General features: G+C 43.5%; 1 protein-coding gene and 1 long non-coding RNA gene across 5 annotated transcripts in view; both read left to right on the forward strand.

The window, feature by feature from the left end:
• ASMTL (acetylserotonin O-methyltransferase like) overlaps positions 1 to 17,152 on the forward strand; it is a 56,696-nt gene extending 39,544 nt beyond the window's left edge. For 2 of the 4 annotated variants that reach the window (XM_034757609.1, XM_034757630.1), the window contains 5 exons: positions 2,479 to 2,611; positions 4,314 to 4,457; positions 5,325 to 5,447; positions 8,131 to 8,360; positions 16,906 to 17,152. In XM_034757609.1, the coding sequence (XP_034613500.1) occupies positions 2,479 to 2,611; positions 4,314 to 4,457; positions 5,325 to 5,447; positions 8,131 to 8,348 (618 nt within the window). In that variant the 3' untranslated portion in view covers positions 8,349 to 8,360; positions 16,906 to 17,152. Of the gene's footprint in view, positions 1 to 2,478; positions 2,612 to 4,313; positions 4,458 to 5,324; positions 5,448 to 8,130; positions 8,434 to 8,837; positions 9,145 to 16,905 lie in introns of those variants that run through there. The other 2 variants (XR_004643988.1, XM_034757622.1) reach the window with 2 other exon arrangements.
• LOC117870468 lies at positions 9,698 to 10,710 on the forward strand. The gene is made up of 2 exons (XR_004643989.1): positions 9,698 to 10,572; positions 10,678 to 10,710. It is a non-coding gene; the product is annotated as an uncharacterized LOC117870468 (long non-coding RNA).
• Positions 17,153 to 20,502: the final 3,350 nt, after the last annotated feature.

Consider the following 20,502-nt stretch of genomic DNA (forward strand, 5'->3'; position numbering starts at 1 on the left):
CCCATTGGCCTGCAGCGGTGAACTGCGGCCAGTGGGAGCTGCGATCGGATGGGGCAGGTAAACAAACCGGTCCGGCCTGCCAGGGGCTTTCCCTACGCAAGCGGCGACCCCAGTTTGAGAAACACTGCTCTAGCATGATCAGTAGTCTACTTCCATCTACACTACTATCTTTTCTCTGTGTCTCTTCTCAGTTGAGAGGGTGGAACACACTCGCTTCTTCAAATGGGTCCATTTTTTTCTCCCTCCTTTCGCTCAGCCAGTTAGCCTCTCTGAAATTACAGATTAATACAAAAATATACTCTGCTCTGCACTGAAAATCACTGCTGGAGCCCAGGAAAGCAATCTGTTAAGAAGCCATTTCTTTTCTTTATATAACTTCCAGTTACATAATGCCTGCTAAGAAGTTCCTGCTGACAAAGAATTATAGATATAAATAAATGTCAGCATTCAATGAAAACAATTAGGAAACATAGCAGGAAAAAACACAACCCAAAAACAATTTAGAAGCAAAGATTCACTCCTTTCTCTCAAAATAAGTTTACAGTATAAACGGACCCCTAGCTCTCTTGAATGGAGCTTAATTATTATATAAATGCATATGCCACAGGTATAACTGGTTAAAGAAAGCATTTTGTTATCCCCTGATGGATTGCCACTTTCTCTGTGCCATACTGCCCTGGCTCCAGCCAGCAGGGGTGCTCAAGCTGGATTCCCATCGTTATAAAAGAGGGGGCAGTTGGCAGGTCGTTTTTTGGAAGATCTCCAGAACTCTGGAGCTTGGTCCAAAATAATCGGCATTTGGTAACCTTCCTAGCATGCTGGAAAAAAAATTTGTTTGATCAGGTTTTTAGAGTGGGCTGAGGGTATGCTTCCCACAATGATGAAGGGGAGGAAAGGACTTGTAAATGGCTGGCGGCTAGTTCCTATTGAATTGATCATTTAAAATCTGCTTAGATTGAGTTATTAGAGAGACCGGCTGGGTGAGGTAATATCTTTTATTGGACAACTTCAGTTAGTGAAAGAAAGAAGCTTTCGAGCTACACTGAGCTCTTCTTCAGGTCTGGGAAAGGTACTCAGTGTGTCACAGCTAAATACAACATGTAACAGATGTTAACTACTTAAGCTAAACAATCTATTATAAGAGACCATTCAAAGTGAAGTGAACAGTTAACACCTCTGCAGTCATATGACAAAAAAGGGGGGTTACAAATTGTAATAAGCCAATGACGATGATTAAGACAATGATTTTTTAGGTATAGCAAAGTTATGAATTTAAGCTCCCAGGCTCATGTTTTTCAAGGTGTTATGCAGGTCCCTTTTGAGGATAAGGACTGAGAAGTCAGATATGGAGTGATTTGTTCTGTGAAAAGTGTTCACCCACTGGTGTTAAGGTGTTTTTGGCTTTTTTCTGTGTGAGTTCATTTGAGAGTTGGTGATTGTCTGGTTGTTGTTGGGGCATTTAGTGCACTGGTTGAGGTAAACCACATATTGTGATAGGCATGTGTAGGACCCATGGATGTTGAAAGGTGTGTTGTGGGGGTATTGATCATCGTAGCAATGGAGGTATGGCTGCAGGTTTTACACCTGTTGTTCTGGAAGAGTCTGTTGCCACTTTGAGTTGGTGGGTACTGGTGTATGGGGAGCTTGTTTCTGATGTTTAGTGTGGGCTATAATTGATACCCCCTATGAGTTCCAGTGTGTGGTGATAGGTGAGAACTAGGGGTGTGAGGCTAGAGGCTTTTTTTACTTCTGTATTGAAGCAGGCTCTTTTAGGGTATTTGGGTGGCCTCTTCTATGATGCAATCTACTTCCCTGGTGGAATGTCATTATTTGGTGAAGGCATCCTTAAGTGTGTTAAGGTATGTATCCCGGACTTTCTCCTCGGAGCACATTCTGTGGTATCTGAGTACCTGGCTGTAGATAACCAATTTCTTGGTGTGTTTGAGGTGATTACTGGATCTGTGAAGGTAAGTGCAGTGATCGTGGGTTTCTTGTGTGTTGCTGTCTGTAGGGTTCCATTGTTGAAGCTGATCGTGGTGTCCAAGTTGATGCAGGTGCAGGAATGTTCTAGAGAGTTTGATGGATGGGTGGTGGTTGCTGAAGTTGTGATGGAAATCTATGACCAGAAATGTGTTAACTACTTTTGCTAAACAATCTGTTCCAATCTAAATACAATCTTGTATTTAGCTGTGACACTCTGCATACATTTCCCTGACCTGAAAAAGAGCTCTGTGTAACTTGAAGGCTTGTCCCTTTCACCTACAAAACTTAGTCCGATAAAAGATATTACCTCACCCACCTTGTCACTCTCATATTCTGGGACCAATGCAGCTACAACAACAGTGGCAAATACCATAGATTGAGTTATGGTATTAATGGTGTGGTAGAGCACCGAGACCCTTGGATAGGCATCTTTTCAGTTGTTTAAATCACAATAAATTAAGTGCATAAATAAAATCTTTGTATTCTGTTTTTAAGGATTCCTGTTATCACAGTGTGGAGGCAAAGCAGCGTTTCATGACTGCCATGCATAACATTGCCAAATTGACAGCAAGAGACGTGGCAACAGCTTTTGATCTTTCACCGTTTAGATCTGTCTGTGATTTGGGAGGTATTGCTACTAGACTGACTTTTATACAAATTAATGAAATATACTTACATAATAGTTTTAAGAAAATCTAATAAAAAATTACAATTGTTGCTCTCTAACTGGTAAATTTTCTGCTGTTATTAGCTTTGATAGAAAGCTAAAATGAAGTTAAATGGAAGTACACTAGCTTAAAATACTGTTCATTTACTTTGAGTATGGCTGTTAAGTGGGGGAGGGGTTTTCCCCCCAGGAGAAGCAATGTGGTTCAGTAGCTGGGACTGGGAATTCCATTTCTAGTTCTGCCATTGTCTTACTTTGTGATCTTCACATGTTAATTATGTCAAGATTTTCAGAAATGATTGATGTTTGGATGCCTCTATTTTTGGTGCGAAACTTGAGTTATTTTAAAGGGGCCTGTTTTACAGAGGGTTTACAGAGCATTTTCTGAAATCCAGGGCCCTTTCAGGTGTCTTATATTGGACACCCAAAATCACTAATCACTATTGAAAATCTTGACCTTGGTCACTTGTAAAATGCTTATCCACCTGTGTAAAGAACTTGGAAAAGCACTATGGAAGTGCTAAATATTAAACTGATTAAAGCAGGGATCGGCAACCTTTGGCACACGGCATGCCAGGGTAAGCAGCCTGGCGGGCCGGGCCAGTTTGCTTACCTGCCGCATCTGCAGATTTGGCCGACTGCGGCTCCCACTGGCCGCAGTTCACCGCTCCAGGCCAATGGGAGCTGTGGGAAGCGGCGCGGGCCAAGGGATGTGCTGGCCGCCACTTCCCACAGCCCCCATTGGCCTGAAGTGGCGAACCGCGGCCAGTGAGAGCCGCGATTGGCCGAACCTACAGATGCGGCAGGTAAACAAACCGGCCCGGCCTGGTGGGCCGCGTGCCAAAGGTTGCCGATCCCTGGATTAGAGTTAAAATTGTAATTGAATTTAGAAAATTTAAAAACTTTCAGACATAAAATCTCTAATTGGATAAAAATCCAAGATGCTCCCACAAGTATTTGGTATTGTTTTGTAGTTTAGCACTGCAATGTTCCAATTCCAGTCCTCAAAGGGATCCAATTGGAGAACCGCCATTCTCCAGGGCACACTGTCTGTAGGAATCAGCATGGAGTTAATGCTATTGCTAGCTCTGCCTGCACCTCCACAGAGAGGGTGTATTATGCAGGCAAAAGACTGCGTAAAAGAGAGCTCCTGAGAGAATTGTGCTGCCCAGGGGGTGGGAGGATGGACAGCACATAGGGACCAGCACACTCCATAGTTGAAACTGCTTTTACCAGTGAACCTCCACAGAGCTTGGAGCTCCTACTCCTTTCCTTGCATCCTGTGCCCCCCAACAGGAGCACTATTCAAACTATACAAGAATTACCTTGCAGTAATAATAATGCCTAGCTCTGCATCCATAGATTACATAGGAGGTCAATGTCATTAATCTCGGGGAAACTGAGGCACAGAGTCAGTAAGTGACTTGCCCACATAGATCCAGCAGGCTAGTGGTAAAGCCAAGAATAGAACCTAGTCCTCCTTAGTCAGACTCCAGACCTGTGCCCACGAGGCAACACTAGCTCCCAGGTCCCCTGTAGAGTCTCTTGGCCACCCCATCCTTAACTTAGTGCTGTTGTAGTCGGGTAAGGCACAATATGAACTTTTAAAATGTCTGCAGATACAAAGGAAAAGGTTCATTTAGTTATTTTTTACTTACTACAGGTTGCACTGGAGTTCTGGCCCATGAACTAGTACAAAAATACCCAATCCTAAAGGTAACTGTATTTGACCTTCCAGACGTCATTGCAAATGTCTCTTGCTTTCAGCCTTCAGGACAGCACATAACTCCAGTGATGTTCACAGCAGGTAACTAACTATTAGGCTGCCAATCCTGGTTCACTGTGCAGCATGGACAGAACACACTGGTCTGCTCCAGCGAAAGTGTAAGCAGAAGCTATGTCTGGGGGCAAACAAGGTTAAGCACAAGGCAGAATCCTCCATGTTGAGTGAAAGTCTTGGGTCCTTGCATGTTCCTTCATTTCCTCATAAGACAGCAGGGTAAAAAGAGACTGGGTGAGAGTGGAAAATAGTGGTGGACTGAGGAGACATGGCTTAAGTGACACCAGTGAGGGGCCTGACTGGACACTCCTCCTGTGTATGCCGTATTAACTTGCTTGAGGATACTTCCATTACCATCACAATTCCATTTCACTTCTTGACTCAGGCTTCTACACGGTTCATAAACTTTACAGTATTCTTGACATGAATTGTCCTTCTCTCACCATGTCTTCTGTAACTGCAAATCAAAATATTAGATGTGTAGCACAGTGCATAACCAGTGCTGAAGTCTTTATTCATGACTTCATGTCTTCTTAACTATTGAAACTTCCTTTACTTTGGCTCACCAGTTCTGAGTTCTGAATTCCAGCAAATGTAGGAAGTTGCATACAGAAGAACCTGTCCCCATCACCTCTACTGGCTCCCTGGTTTTTTAGGATGCAAGCTCTGGTTCCCCTCCTTGTTTCTAAAACTTTTCATGGACTTGCTAATTGGAGCAGAAGAAAGTTCAAAATCAAATGTACATTAAAACTAAACTGACACTGAAATTATCTTACCTTGCATGTTCTGCATCACTAAACTACATCCAACTATAAATAAACATACATATTCCCCTAAATATCTTTCACTTTGCTTTATAGAATTGTATCATACCAAATATACATTTTCTAACAGGTGACTTCTTCAAAGATAATCTTCCAGAAGCAGATCTTTACATCCTTTCACTAATTCTACATGACTTGAATGATGAAAAGATTCACATATTGTTAAGCAAAATATCAGGTATTTGCAAACCAGGTAAGGGTTTTTCATCTTGTGGGGTTTTTTTTTAGGGTTTGTCTGCACTGGCAAGTTTCTGCGCAACAAGTTATACCACTTTTATTAAACCGCTGGAATTAAAACGCTGTTGCATGTCCACACTGTGCTTCTTGTGACGCTGGAGTGCATCCACATTAGCAGCTCTTGCAACGGCAAAGAGAGCAGTGCATTGTGGTAGCTATCCCACTGGCCGCAAGGTGCTTTGGGAAGGGTTTGCAATGCCTCATGGGGCAGGCACAGCATCACATGATGCAGGTTTCCCAATTCCATTTTCCATGTGCATCCTACTACATTTCCAGCTGCTTTTCAACTGAAGTGGGGAGGGGGGAGAAGTGTGTGTGACAGAGAGGTGTGTGTGTGTCTGTGTGTGTCTGTGTATGTGTGTGTGTGTGTGTGTGTGTGTGTGTGGAGGGGTGGGAGAGACAGTGTGTTTTGGGGGACAGAGAGTGTCTCAGCATGCTGTCTTGTAAGTTCAGACAGTGGCAGGAAGCAACCAGTCCTGAGGCAGGGGTAGAGGGAACCCCCGACATCAGCCCCTGCCTCCCTCCCCAGCTCTCTGCAGAGCAGCCACTTGAGGGATTATGGAGGCCAGTTGAGTGCTTTCTGCACTGTAATGTGTTTACACAGCCAATACAGCGCTGGAGTCTCTGTGCTTTAAGAATTCCAACTCTTGTTGAGGTGGTTTTTTTTGCAATGCTGCAACTGAGGAGTTTCTGCGCACTAAGTGGCTTGGCAGTGTGTACACCTCGGGAGTTACACCGCAGAAAGCTGCTTTACTGCGCAGTAACTTGCCAGTGTAGACAAGGCCTTAGTGTTTACAGTATAGTGCTTAATAGCAGAAGGATTTTATGGGTAGCAGTTTGCAATCACTGCAATTAAAGATGAACATGTCTGTCATCAATTTTTTCTTTCCCATCTTAAAATAGAAGCCTTTACAAATTGTGTTAGGCACAATATACTAAGAAGCAAAAAGTTATCAAGGCGGTCATTGTACTAAGGAACCATCAATTCACTTATTTATATTTAACTTCTAAAACTATCATTTATATAAAAAGTTTTGATTGTCTCTCTCTCTCCCTCCCCCTTAGTGTGTTGCTTTCCATCATGGACCCTGAACCTGTAAACACTTACGCATATGCTTACATTAACTCCTGAGAGTAGTGCCATTGAACTCAATGGGATTACTCATGTGCATAAAGTTAAATGTGCATAAATGTTTTCAGGATCAGGGCCTTTGATGGTAAACTCTTCAGGAGATGGGCTGTTTTGTGTGTGTGTGTGTGTGTGTGTGTGTGTGAATAGTGCTTAGCATATTCTGGATGTTATTGGAATAAAAATAATGAAGTGTTCCTGAAATAGGAACCTCACATATGCCCAGAGCCATCCCTAGGGTACAGCCATCCCTAGGCGATCACCCTCGGGCCCTGCGCTTTGGGGGGGCACACGCTTGGTTAGGAGGTGGGTGGGGAGGTGAGGTGGGGGAAAGGCGGGGGGCAAGGAGGAGCTCCCCCCCAACCTTCCTCTCCTCCCAGTGCTTCCTGTCCCGCAGGCCCTGCCGATCAGTGCCTCCCCCTCCCTCCCATTTCGCCACGACTGGAGGCGCTGCGGGGGAGGGGAGAGGAGCGAGGGCGCAGCGCACTTTGGGGAGAGGGTGGAACGGTGCAAAAGAGGTGGGGCGGGGGTGGGAAGAGGCGAGGTGGGGGTGGGGCCTTGGGGAAGGGGTGGAGTGGGGATGGGGCTGAGGGAAGCTCCCCGCGGCAGATAGAAATTCGACGCCTATGTCCCGGGCCCTGCACCCCCCTAGGGATGGCCCTGCATATGCTGTACCATACTCTACGTACAATATAAAAATACCAAAGGGAGGAGAGAACTACTTGTAGGACTGAGGAGGGCAAAGGTGATAACCAAATGATAACTGCATTTGCCAGTAACTTTTCATGTAGGATGGAGAACAGGGGACATGACAAAAAGACCTTGCAAGCAGTGTAGGTAGAGAGCAGTAAGAGAAAACCCAGGCCGCTTGCTTCAAAGGACAGTTTGGAATACCTTGTGGCTAAATGTTGCCGCAAAGGAATCTCTGTGATTGGCTGATGACATTTATAATGGGAGGCCTTAATGATATTATTAGCTGATAACTTTTACTTCAAGTAGTAACCATGCTGTTTGCTGAATCACCCCTGAAAGCCAAAGGGAGGAATGCCTGCCTTCTCGTATGCCTTACTAACTTCCTAATCTAGCAGGAAATGGTCACTATAGAGGCCTTGAACCCTTTTCTATGAAACAGAATTACATCTGGGCTGTATGAAATACTTTAAGACTATTCTCCAACACCTTCATGTTTTATACCTTTAGAATAGTCTCTTGTTAGCTTGAGACAATGTGCTTTGACGGGATAAAATAATAGGTTGTTTCACAAATCAGAAAACTTAAGAAAACTCTGAAAGTTCCCTTATCCTCCTAGCATGAAATAACTACCTCTCCACTTCAGGGTGAGAAATGAAATGGAAATGTTCTCCAGAGGCTCACAGAGCAAACTCACTAACACATCAATCTTAGGTACACATCTTCCCCATTTATAATAGCATTTGAACCAACGGCATTGCAGTTTGGAAGCTAAGAATATTTTATTGAACCATTTTTGGTTGTTGTTTTGGAAACACAGGAAGTGCCTTGCTACTGGCAGAAATTGTGCTTGATGAAGAGAAGACACACCCTCCTAGAGCAGTATTACAGTCCCTCAGTATGACTGAAGGCAAGCAGAGAAGTGGCTTGGAGTATAAGCAACTACTGGAGAAATATGGATTCACCAATGTGCAAATTAAGATTACAGGAAACATTTTAGATGCGATTTTGGGCTTTAAGAAAACTTCTGCACATTAGTTTGCACTGCAAGTAAGTGTGGCACTGAGCTTTTGTAACCTAACTTTCATACAACCATCAACCAGCCATAATATGGATTGTTTTGTCAATTGCTTAGGTACAGTATGAACTGTGTATAAAGTTTTCTGGAAAATGGTCGAATGCTGCAGGAATTTTCTTGCTCCTTAAGCAACTTATTCAGTAGTTACCAATCATTGCATTTGTCTTTACAAAAGTGCACTTTGTACAACTTTGGCAATTTTGGGGTGCTCTTTCCTTTTGCTCGTTGGTCTTAGTGCTTTGCTCAGAATCAGAAGAGGAAAACAACCTTGAAATGCATGTTTTTGCAAACAGGAATAAAAAAAGAAAAAGTTGGGATTTTCAGATGTGTTTTAGGATCATAGGCAACTGCCCCTTTATCACTTAGGTGTCTGTGAAACTCCCACCCATAGCTGTCATGTCAAAAGGATCTTTACTACTGTAGACTCAGGTCCTACAGTGACCATAATTTCACTGCAGCCTCTGTAGAGGCTGTCTTACAAGTGAATTGGCCACCCACATGCTCTCAAACTGAGAGCCTGAATCATACCACTCAAATACAGCTGTTCTCGAGAGAAGAGTCCATGTGGTAAAGGGATAGATGGTGACATCCTCTTTCTGTCTTACAGTAACGCCTCACTTAAAGTCATCCAGTTAACGTTTCATTGTTACTTGCTGATCAATTTGAGAACATGCTCGTTTAAAGTTGCGCAATGCTCCCTTATAATGTCGTTTGGCAGCCGCCTGCTTTGTCCACTGCCTGCAGAAAGAGCAGCCCATTGGAGCTAGCTGGTGGGGGCTTGGAACCAGGGTGGACCGGCAGACCCCATCAGCTCCCTGCTATGGCAGCCACCCAGCAGGCTATCAATTGCCGGGCAGTTCAGCTGTCCCTCCCGCACTGCCCTGTGCTGCTCCTGCCCTCTGCCTTGGAGCTGCTCCCGGGAGCCTCCTGCTTGCTGTGCAGGGGGAGGGAGGTGTTTGGGGGGAGGGGGGAAAGAGAGGTGCTAATGTCAGGGTGTTCCCTTCCCCCTACTTCTGCCCCCCATCTCCATAGAGCAGGGTGGGGACAAGACAGGGCTCAGGACAGAGGGAGCTTGCTGGCAGCAGCTGCTGTCTCAACTTGCTGATCTACTTAAAAAGGCAATGTACTTAGATTGGGATCAGCGTACTTAAAGGGGCAATGCGTGTCTCTCTCACACACACGATGTGTGTCTCTGTCTCTCTCTACCATGCTGTCTCCCCTCCCTCCATTCCTGCTGCCTTGTAGAGTGTGAGGCTACATTAACAACGTGTTAACCCTTGAGGGCTCAGCTGAGTGCTAGTTAGTCATTTAGCAATAAGGCATTCCCTGGGAAATATCCCACCCTCTGACTTCACCAAAATTTCCCTGGAACCTAACCCCGCCATTTACATTAATTCTTATAGGGAAATTTGTTTCACTTAACATCTTTTCGCTTAAAGTAGCATTTTTCAGGAACATAATTACAACGTTAAGCAAGAAGTTACTGTATTTCCTTATATAAATACTACTCTTCCCTTCTTTCCAACTCCATGCTGATAGAAGAGGAATATAGAAATGCCAGTTTTTCATGCTGTGATTTTTAATTGGAAAGATAAGTATATATTGTATGTTCAGATTATCAATTAATTTGTCACTCTGGTTTTCTCACTATTTCATGTGCTGTTTTGTCTAGTAACTCTTCAATAGTGACTTTTTTTCATATAAAATATATTTTGCTAAACCTATAGTGGAACCCCACCTGCCTGTAAATAAAGCTACTGTTTTTCATCTCTGTGCATTTACTGACTGCAGCAGATTTCTATAGCCATATCCCCACTCAATCAGGACAAAAGAGGAGAGGCTGTACTTACTCTCAGCTGCTGACATCAGCAACTTTCAAAGATTCGTTTAACAAAGGGCAAGAATTATATAGTTTTGTCTGGCAGAGTTTGTCTTCTCAAGTGCACCATAAATGTCTGTCATTAACATAATTACTTTTCTCTTTTGAGCACTGAGCGGGATAAAGGGGCCCTGATGAGTTAAATTATCAATGAGGGACATATTTATTACAATATGTTTCAACTATGCAAATTCATCATGAAAATTTGTCAACCTCTACTTATCCATGTTTTCCTATAATAATAATAATGACAATTTTTATTTACCTGTAGCAGTTTCTTGCCTGGATGAGTAGAGTTTGGTAAGGTTAACAGGAGGACTTGTGGCACCTTAGAAGGTGCCACAAGTCCTCCTGTTCTTCTTTTTGCGGATACAGACTAACACGGCTGCTACTCTGAAACTTTTGGTAAGGTTGTATATCCAGCTACTGAAAACTAAATAAACTAAAAACAAATTTCTCTCTGTTTTGGTACAAAAAAGGTCTTTTTCTACTTTTAATTGGTCTGCATTAAAAAAAGATAGCATTATTATTTCAACAGATGGATTTTTTACTGTTTGATTCTGTCTCACCAAGCATGTGACTGATTTACATAAACTATCATATTCTACCATTCCGTCAAATTAATGTTATGCCCTCTGATTATTGTGTACTCACTTATTGTTTTTCAAACTTTTATAGAACATAATTGACTAAAACATAAACTCAGTGTCTTAAACTAGAAAAGCACAACATTATATATTTACTCCACATTAATTCCTCGAGGCTGGGTGTCTGCATTAACTTTAACTTTGCAAAATTAGTTGTGTGTGGGGGGGAAGCTTACCTTCTGAAAAGTCCATATAAGACATGCATCTGAAGCATCTGTTGAAACAAATAACATTCTTTGTGCACCGAGACAGCTAAAATCATTTTCGCTAACTGATTTTGAATGTCTCACAAAGGGTGGCTAATGAGCTGCAGGAGAATGTGCTTTGCTCAACAGCGGGTGTCTGTGTGCTGTTAGCTTGTCTCCAAACTATTTCAGAGAGATTTGCTGACAGGCGGGAAAGATCAATGCTCTATGTCTTTCAGAGAGCAGAGGGGAAAGACATTTGCAACGTTTTCACTTGCTGTTGACAGGCCTATTCCTTCCACTGCCAAGACTCCCACTGAGTTCAGTGGAAGTGTAGCATGTGCAAGGAATTCAGGGCTGGGCAGGGCAGGGAGAGGAGTTTATGATCATTTTAAATACTACAGAATTACTGGGAGAGTGATAGACATTCCGAATACTAGACAGACCAATAATCTGATTTTATAAAGGTACAAACATTAATATGCCTCTTCCCTGGACAAAATTAGTTTCTATTCACTATTGTTATAATGACTGGGTCTTAAAGTTTCCTTATTGAAAAAACTGTCTGAACAATGTTTTAAGTCAAGGATAATTTTGAGCCATTAAAATTAATTATCCAAATCTGCATAATCTTTAATGAGAGATTATTTTGTATCATCCAGATGTCTGAACTGTTGCCAGTACTAAAGTCCAGTTGTTCACTACTTGCTGTTCGGTGGTAAGCTGCTTCACAGTAGTAGGAATGCCCATGTTGATATCAGGACCTCCCAGGGCCGGCTCTAGGCACCAGCCCTCCAAGCATGTGCTTGGGGCGGCACTTTCAAAGAGGCGGCAGTCCAGCCCTCTTTTTTTGCAGTGAGGCGGGGCAGGGGAGGGCTGCAGGAAGTAACGGGAGGGGGGGCAGAGGAAACCGCTCCCCCCCAGCTCACCTCTGCTCCACTGCCGCCTGCTCCCCTGGGTGCGCTGCCGCTCCGCTTCTCCCCCCTCACTCCCAGGCTTGCTGCACGAATCAGCTGTTTTGCAGCAAGCCTGGGGAGGAGCGGAGCGGCGGCGCGCAGCGGTGAGCTGGAGGGGGGGAGCGGTTCCTCTGCCCGCCCCCCAGAGTTACTTCCTCACCCTACCCGCGCCACCCTGAGCGCGCCGCTGCCGCTCCACTTCTCCCCCCTCCCTCCCAGGCTTGCCACTAAACAGCTGATTCGCGCGGCAAGCCTGGGAGGGAGGGGGAAGAAGCGGAGCAGCGGTGGCAGGCTCAGGGGAGCAGGCGGAGCGGAGGTGAGCTGCGGCGGTGGGGAGTGCGGCGAGGGCTGCAGGAAGTAATGGGGGGTAGAGGAATCGCTCCCCGCCCCAGCTTACCTCCACCTTCTCCCCCGAGCGCACCCCCGTTCCGCTTCAGCCCTTGCCTGGGAGGGAGGGATAGGAGGGGAAATACAGTGCGCCCTGGGGAGGAGGCAGGGCTGGGGATTTGGGGAAGGGGCTGGAATGGGGCGGGGAAGGGGCGGAGCTGGGGGGTGCCGGAAATGTTTTTTTGCTTGGGGCAGCAAAAAACTTGGAGGCGGCCCTGGGACCTCCACGCACTGAAATGAATGTAACTGTGTTTGTGTCTGCGTGTCTGATTTCGTATGCCTGAGAGGATGTTCATATGAATTCAATTCACTTATCAGAAGTTCATCCAATACTTTTATTTGAATGTGGGATCATTTACGGATGTCTGTATAAACGGCATAGAGGAAGTCCAGACAAATCAGGTAATGGAACTGTTATGTCTGAGAGACCAAATACATCACCAAATGAATGTAAAAAGGTGTAAAATGTTGGGGATTAAAAGGTCAGTAGACACAGGGAGGGAAATAAGAGAAAAGAGAGCTCAGATGCTCACTCACTGAATGATAAGCTGAGAAGAATCCTTGAGGGCTGCTCGGGATGTAAGACAAAGAGTTTTGTTCGGATTTTTTTTCCCCTGACCCAATAGAAAAATGGCAGCCCCAGCACTCTCACTAGATATTAACCACTTTCTGTGCCTGGGAGAGCAAAGGGGCTGTGGTGTGGCTCAATATGAGCCCCAAGTGCAGGAGTTTAGGCAGTGTTGTCTAAAGGCTGTGCCCCTTCATCCCCTTCTTGGCTGCCAGTTTAGTTTTGGATTGGTTTGTCATTGTCCTAGGATGGAGCAGCAGGGCTCCCTCATTGCATCCCCTGCTGTCTTTCCACCATGATGAGTTGTTAGGAGAGGCACCACCTCCTCCCTGACATTTCCCATGTCTCCAGCTGTCTTATTGGGGATGGAGTTAAGGACTCCATTTCTGAGGCAAAGTGTTGGGGTTGGTCAACTACAGAGCAGGTTTGTGGCTGCAACCTAGGCAAGCCCCACCTCCCCCTCCTCATATACTTTCAAGCCTTGCCTGCTGAGAAGCACTCTAGCAATAGCAGCATCCCTGGCCCACAGAACTTTATCAATGGGCCTAAACCTACTACTATGGAAGTCAATGGGAGTTTTGCCATGTTATACTTGAAGTGAGGATTAAATTGGTTGATGGAGGGAGCGGGAGGACACTAGGTAGCAGCAATAACTTCCCTCATTTCTGAAGTACTCCAACCACCAGGAGCTGAAGACTAGGTTCATGGTTCCAATTGAGTCCATTTGATGAAGAGAGAGCGAGCATGAGTACAACATTGCCCTTGCACAGAACCAGCCTATTAAAATAAATGATTAGGGATAATCTGTAACAAGATTAGTTGCCATTCTTAGAAATGAGAACATAATCTGCAGTGGCCCTGACACACAGGTCATCTACTTTTCCTTGAAGCATTTATATTGTGCAACACCAGACTTACCTTTTTCTTTCCCCCACCCCCTGCCCTTCCATTGCAGTCACTATGTAATATATGGGCCCATTGCTATTTTCCCATGTTCTTATGCTATTCTAAATGGAAGCCCTTGTGTATTATTGCTGCCTTGCTGCAAGAACTTTTAAATTTAATTTTTATAGGGCTATCCTATACATGTTTCTACCTCTGATTTCTTTCTGCAGCTTTCAAAACATACAATGCATGATTCACTGCTGCGTCGCTCCTGTTTTATAGCAATGTAATTTAATTTGAGTTACACCAGTGTAGAATTGGGCTAATGCAAGGACCATTACAATCATTTCCTCCTGAACTGCAGAGATCAAAGAACCTCACCTAGTATTTTCTGCTTCTACAAGGATAAGGATGACAAGCCTTGAACATAAGTTAAATTCTGTATAAGCCTTTCTCGAGAAGGATCGTCGTTCCTACTGTAAAATACTCTTTACCTATAGTTGTCTTTTTTTTTCTTTTCTATGCTAATCATCACTTGCTCTCGGTAAGGTATATGGGCATCCTTCCCACACTGGCCGTGTTTAATTCCCCTGCATATGTTTTGTCCACGTTGTGTTCATGGCATTCAGATGTCCCCAATGTTTGAGTGATTTGCTGTAGCATATTAGTTGCCTTGCTATTCATGTTTTCCTTGCAAAGTGTCCAGGGAGGACCCTTCAACTGTTTTAATATAAGGCTGGAGCAGTGGCCTAGAAGTGCTAGCCTTGCTTTGCTCCACATAGCAACACTTGCAGTGTGATCAGGAGCAGCAGTTCTGCCTGTGCAGGTGGAGGAAAGCTGCTGGGATGGGAAGGGAAAAACATCCTAATACAGAATCTGTATGTATTCAGGCTGTATGACCAAATGAGCATTCATGTATTTCAAAAGGTGTAAATCTGCCTCAGTTATATACAGCTAAATTCTCTGCTGGTGAGAATTTGGCGTGCTGTATATACACTCTGTAAGGCAGGGTTTGGGACAAAGGACTTTATCTATTCCCAGCCAAAAGGAATTTCATGTCTTCAGCTGGTTTATTGTATTATTTATTGAACTTCAGCAATATGCTCAACCCTGGACAGAAAGGGGATTAGGTCCCCATAACCCATATATCAAAGCCCTAGGCCATCCACAAAGAAGCTATATGCCTCTCAAAGCTTCTCACCTGCCAGTAGGAGCCATACTGTCATGAGTGCCTCTGAGGTAATTATCACAAGGGGCAGAACATAGATATGGGATTTGATTCACTGTTGTCCTGAACCTTGTGCAGGCATTTATATCAGTACAAAATTAGTGTAAAATGTTACCTCTTGGTCTGATTTGTTAGCATTTTACACCCACTTTGCACTGATGTAAATGACTGCACAGGGCAGTGGAGAAGAGCAAGTAAAATAATATTCATTTGGTCAGCATTATCTTACTTTGATATTCCCTACTGGGTGGAAGAGGTAGGAAGATGCAGTGGAAAATAGCATCACCATTGTCTCTTTCCTTCTATTCTCACACCTGGGCCTTCCTCACCTCAAAGAACCCTATCCCCATGGAAGAATTGTGGAGGGGCTTCTGTAGGATTGTCACTTTCTATGTTTGGATAGTGCCTAGCACAATGCTCCCCATCCTTAGTCCTCCACTTGTCCTCTAAAGATTACTGCAATATAAATGTAAATAATAGTTTTTTTTTTTAAGAGAAAATAGGGACAGTGAGTGACACACACGCACGCACGCGCACACACGCACGCGCACACACACCAGTTGATGTTTATAGTTACCAGTCTGTTGTAGCTTGAGTCAATCTAATGGCCGCTTACATTAAGGATGAGTGAGGAGCTGGGCTCTGTCGGTCGCCATCCAATGCTTTGCAGGACTGAACCCAAAGTTCCATGGCAAAACACCCCAGCTTCATAGTTGTAAATTCCCATTTGAGTCCAGGCATTTTGCAATGTCATCCTGTAATCGTTAGTCCTTAAGTGGTGTTAATCTTGGGGTTTTCTGCTGTTATCATATGATGGTTAGTGTCCGGCGTCCCATCGTTATCTCCTATTTGTTGTCTCGCCTTCGGGGGTGCCTGCCTCACCTCTGAGGGCGTCAATGCTGCTAACATTTTTGGCATCAGATACAATGGATGTTTTCTGATTGTCTCCTGGTCTTTCCAAGTCTCTCACTTTTTCTTGATCATCTGACATTTGTGATGGTTTTGATACCTCATCTTTTCCTGATGCATGCATTCCTCATTCACACAATCTCTTACAAAAACCTTTAAAGGTATACAGACAGCAGTATTTTATATTCAGCAGAATACAGTGTAAATCAAGCCTTGCTAAATCTTACAACTAAAACAATTCACATTGGGGTTCAGGCCCTCAACATTTTTCTAATCTATTTATCATAGACAATACAAAATCCTGTCTCCTATTTTCTAAACCTTAAAACAAAGAAATGTATATTTAACTAGAGTGCCTAATTTGTAATACATATAGGAAACCATAGTAGACATTATAATTTATCCTAAAACAAAAGAGTGGCCATAATCAGTCATAAGGATTGTTTTGGTCTGTCATTCCTTTCTGCTACTCAAAAAGGGTGGCTGGCAGGATGAAATCAAATCATACATTAATTCTCATAGTAGAATTATAAAACCCTGCTCCTAAAGGTGGCATTACCCCTATTTCTTCCGCACAAACGCACCCAAACCCAGGTCCACCAGATCTGAGCCCACCTCTCACGGAAACAGAGGTGATCTAGCCCGATGGTATGTGTCCTCTGGATCTTGTGAAAGAAAATGGCATTGTTTTCTCTACAAGGAGCTAATGTATACAGTATGTATATACTCATTTTGGTCTAGTAACTTGAGAGTACATCTGAAATGCAAAATTAGACCACTAGTATTATTTTTTTATGCAATTTTATGTGGCCGTTGTAATTTTTCCTAATTTGATCACAGATTATTATTATGGGTTTTTTTTGTTTAAATTAGGCTGTGGAATTTTACTGGCTGAAATGGTGTTGGATGATGAGAAGAAAAGAAGGAGCACAGCTTTACCGCAGTCCTTGAACATGCTTGTCCAGATAGATGGAAAGGAGAGGAGTAGCTCCGAATATAGATGTTTACTGGAACACCATGGCTTCACAAATGTAAAATTTAAACTGACAGGAAATGTGTTTTGTCTTCTGCACTAAGAAATAAAGAAATGTTATTTGGCAATAAAAACCAGAACACATCAGGAATCGCACCTGATGATTTTTATTATAGGATTGGTTTCCCATCAACAGCTCATGCAAGAGATATGTGACTTTGGAAGCTTTCTGAAACTACTTCAATAATTGAGAGCGATTATATCCATTCCGAAATGTGAGTAAAATGCCAGAAGCAGGGCTGGCTCCAGGCACCAGCGCAGGAAGCAGGTGCTTGGGGTGGCCAATGAAAAGGGGCAGCATGTCCACGTCTTCGGCAGCGGGTCCCTCGGTCCCTTTTGGAGGGAAGGACTGACCGCCGAATTGCCGCCGAAGAATGAAGCGGCGCGGTAGAGCTGCCGCCGAAGTGCCGCCCATTGTGGCTTTATCTTTTTCTTCGCCGCTTGGGGCAGCAAAAAAGCTGGAGCCGGCCCTGGCCAGAAGCTACCCTCTTCACTTGGCAGCAGTAATGCTCTGTCTTCATTGACTTGCTAGTACTTTTTAAAGTTACCCCATATTCAGAAGACATACCAACAGTCATACAATAATTTTGGCATTGCTAATGAACTACTTTGTTTCTTTGTGTTGTGTAGGCTGGCCTTATTTCTAGACCAGAACATGCTGCCGTTCCCCCCCAACTCTCTCCCTTGGATGTTAGTGCGGCTCTCCAGGTTCTTCTTCAAGTGTTTGCTCATGTCAATTCCATTCTAGATGTGTGCACACACCCCACCATATTTTTATTTTAAAAATTTTAAAATAAATAATAAATTCCATACAAAACATATTAGAAGAAGTTTAAATTGCATGCTTAAGCATCAGAGCGGGTTTTTGTTTTCCTTTTTTGGTGGTGAAGAGGAGTTGGGTGGAAAATGCCAATTTGATTAAACCAAAACTTTTCATGGGTATGTATCAGTTTCAATTAAATTTTCACTGGAAAAGGGTTCATGGTCCAGGATGAACTTTCTAGTTAAAGTATGTGTAGGTTCCCCTCCCCCTACCATAGCCAATATCCAAAGGGTTTTCAAACTGGGGGTCGAGAGCCCTCAGGGGGTTGGGAGGTTATTACATGGGGGATCATGAGCTGTCAGCCCCCACCCCAGACCCCGCTTTGCATCTAGCATTTATAATGGTGTTAAATATATTTATAAGTGTTTTTAATTTATAAGGGGGGGGGGGTCGCACTCAGAGACTTGCTATGTGAAAGGGGTCACCAGTACAAAATTTGAGAATCACTGCAATATCCCAATTGTTAGGGGATTTAGCTGTGAAGCAGAAGATGCAGGTTCAGGTCCCTGCTCTGCCTGAAAAAGGTTGCATATGCCACCCTTGTGCATGTGTATTGATCCAGCAGCAACTAGATCTGTATGGGCACTGGAGTCTGCTCCTGTGAATTTAGTTACAAGAGCAGGTCCTAAAATAGCATATAATTTCCTTAACATTCTTAGATGCATATAGAGCATCTTGTTATATGACACTTTAGGATAAAAGGGCACTGTCATTTTGAAATGTAGTCAACTACATAAATGAGTTAACAGTTGTTTAATGGGCTGCATTTTTTGTGGATATTCAATCACACTTTCCTGGTTTTAAAATCTTTTTCTTTGTTTCATGTTATATGAAAGGTCAACACAAAGGACAAGTAAAAATTATTAGAGGGAAAAGAATTAAACTAGCTATACACAAAGTGCTGTCGAATGCACAGCTGAAAAAATAAAGTTTTTTTTGTCTAATCTCTTTAAGATATAATCTAATTTTACATGTTACTTTTAAAAATAGGTATAATGTCAGACAGAAGTGTGGCTTGTAAGTTTGCAATATACTTTCAGCATACAATAAAGAGGAACATGGGAACTGATAGCATGTACAGGGAGCATAAGTTTGCAGTAAAGGCCCAGCCCTGGTCTACAGTAAAAACTTATGTCAGTATAACTACATTGCTCAGGGCAATGCAATGACACCGACCGAACTCCCAGTTTAGACAGCGCTATGTCAACGAGAGGGCTTCTCCCCATCGACACAGCTACTGCCTCTCGGGGAAGTGAAATACCTACGCCAATGGGAGAAACACTCCCGTTGGCATAGGCAGCATTTTCACTAAGCACTACAGCAGAGCAGCTGCACCGGTGCAGCTGTGCCGCTGCAGGACTAAGTGTAGACAAGCTCTATGGAGGCAGATCTCTACTGCCATGTAGAATCCACTGTGTTGTTTTATATTCAAGTAATCCACAAGTCTTAATAATAATTCATTGCTAGTAATTTAACAACAGTCTTTATTAGCTACATTGTTAACATATATACAGAGCATTTTAACTTCAGGCAATCTATCAGCTTAACCTAAAATCAACTGCTTCATCCAACTGTCAGTTCCCACACCATGAAGAATCTATTCATTCTCTTAAAACCACAGTAACACCACACCCACACCGAGTTCACTGCAGGTGCAGGTCAAACCCGTATATTAGCTTTCTGGGTAAGTGTCTCATCTCTGAACTGCACTGAAGAAAATATTCACAGCTCACCTAGCTTCATAGTCAACTGGATCATCCTCTGAATTGAGTAACTTTGCTGATAAAGCATATCAGATATATAGTTTACTGCCTCACCCCCGAATTGCATCTAAAGCAGTGCTGGTGGTGGAAAAGAAAATATATATACTACATGGCTGCTGACAAAACTATTAAATTGCATATCTTAGAAAGAAAAAAGGTTATCAATTGCAAAGTATAATTTAATACATATGTGGCCTTTATGACAATTAAATTAATGTAGGTATTTAAGGTTATAGAAAAAATTGTATACTGTATTTTTTTAAATAATGTGATGAAAGATTGCACCACAACGTACAGGCACAAGGAGAAAGAATTAACGTTGCATGTGCAACCTTAACATTTAACTGTGCAGTCTCACCAGTCTCACAATGAAGCATTTTTTTTTCCAATTAAATACATAACATGATTCTCAGATGTATGTGGCCATTTTAACCTTTGGTGACACCAAAAGGCATGGGCAATGACAACTATAATGAGGCAGAAGAGTCATGAAGACAAAAGGAGGAGCAAATGGGAGGCTGCGGTTTTTTTTCTTTTCTTTTGGCATTAAAATGCTTCTCTACTCCATCTGTTGCCCCATAAATCAATGGGGCTGGTCAGCGTGGGTAAGGCTGGCAGAAACGGGAGCTACATCAATAACCGAGGAAGGATTCCTAGCCCGTTTAACGTGAGATTAGAAGCAGCCGGCGCGTTGCTAGCTGCGCTGTCACAGCAGCGTTTCAAACGGAGAGATGGAGAAACTGGCGGACGAGGGAAGCAGCTGCAAATCAGCCACGTAAGCCGCCTTCCCCGTGTGCCACACTACGGGGGAGGGCGCCCAGCGGCTTGTGAAATGCGGCGCTGATCCGGCA

The sequence above is a fragment of the Trachemys scripta genome, chromosome 1, assembly GCF_013100865.1.
Source record: "Trachemys scripta elegans isolate TJP31775 chromosome 1, CAS_Tse_1.0, whole genome shotgun sequence".
Lineage (NCBI taxonomy): Eukaryota > Metazoa > Chordata > Testudines > Emydidae > Trachemys > Trachemys scripta.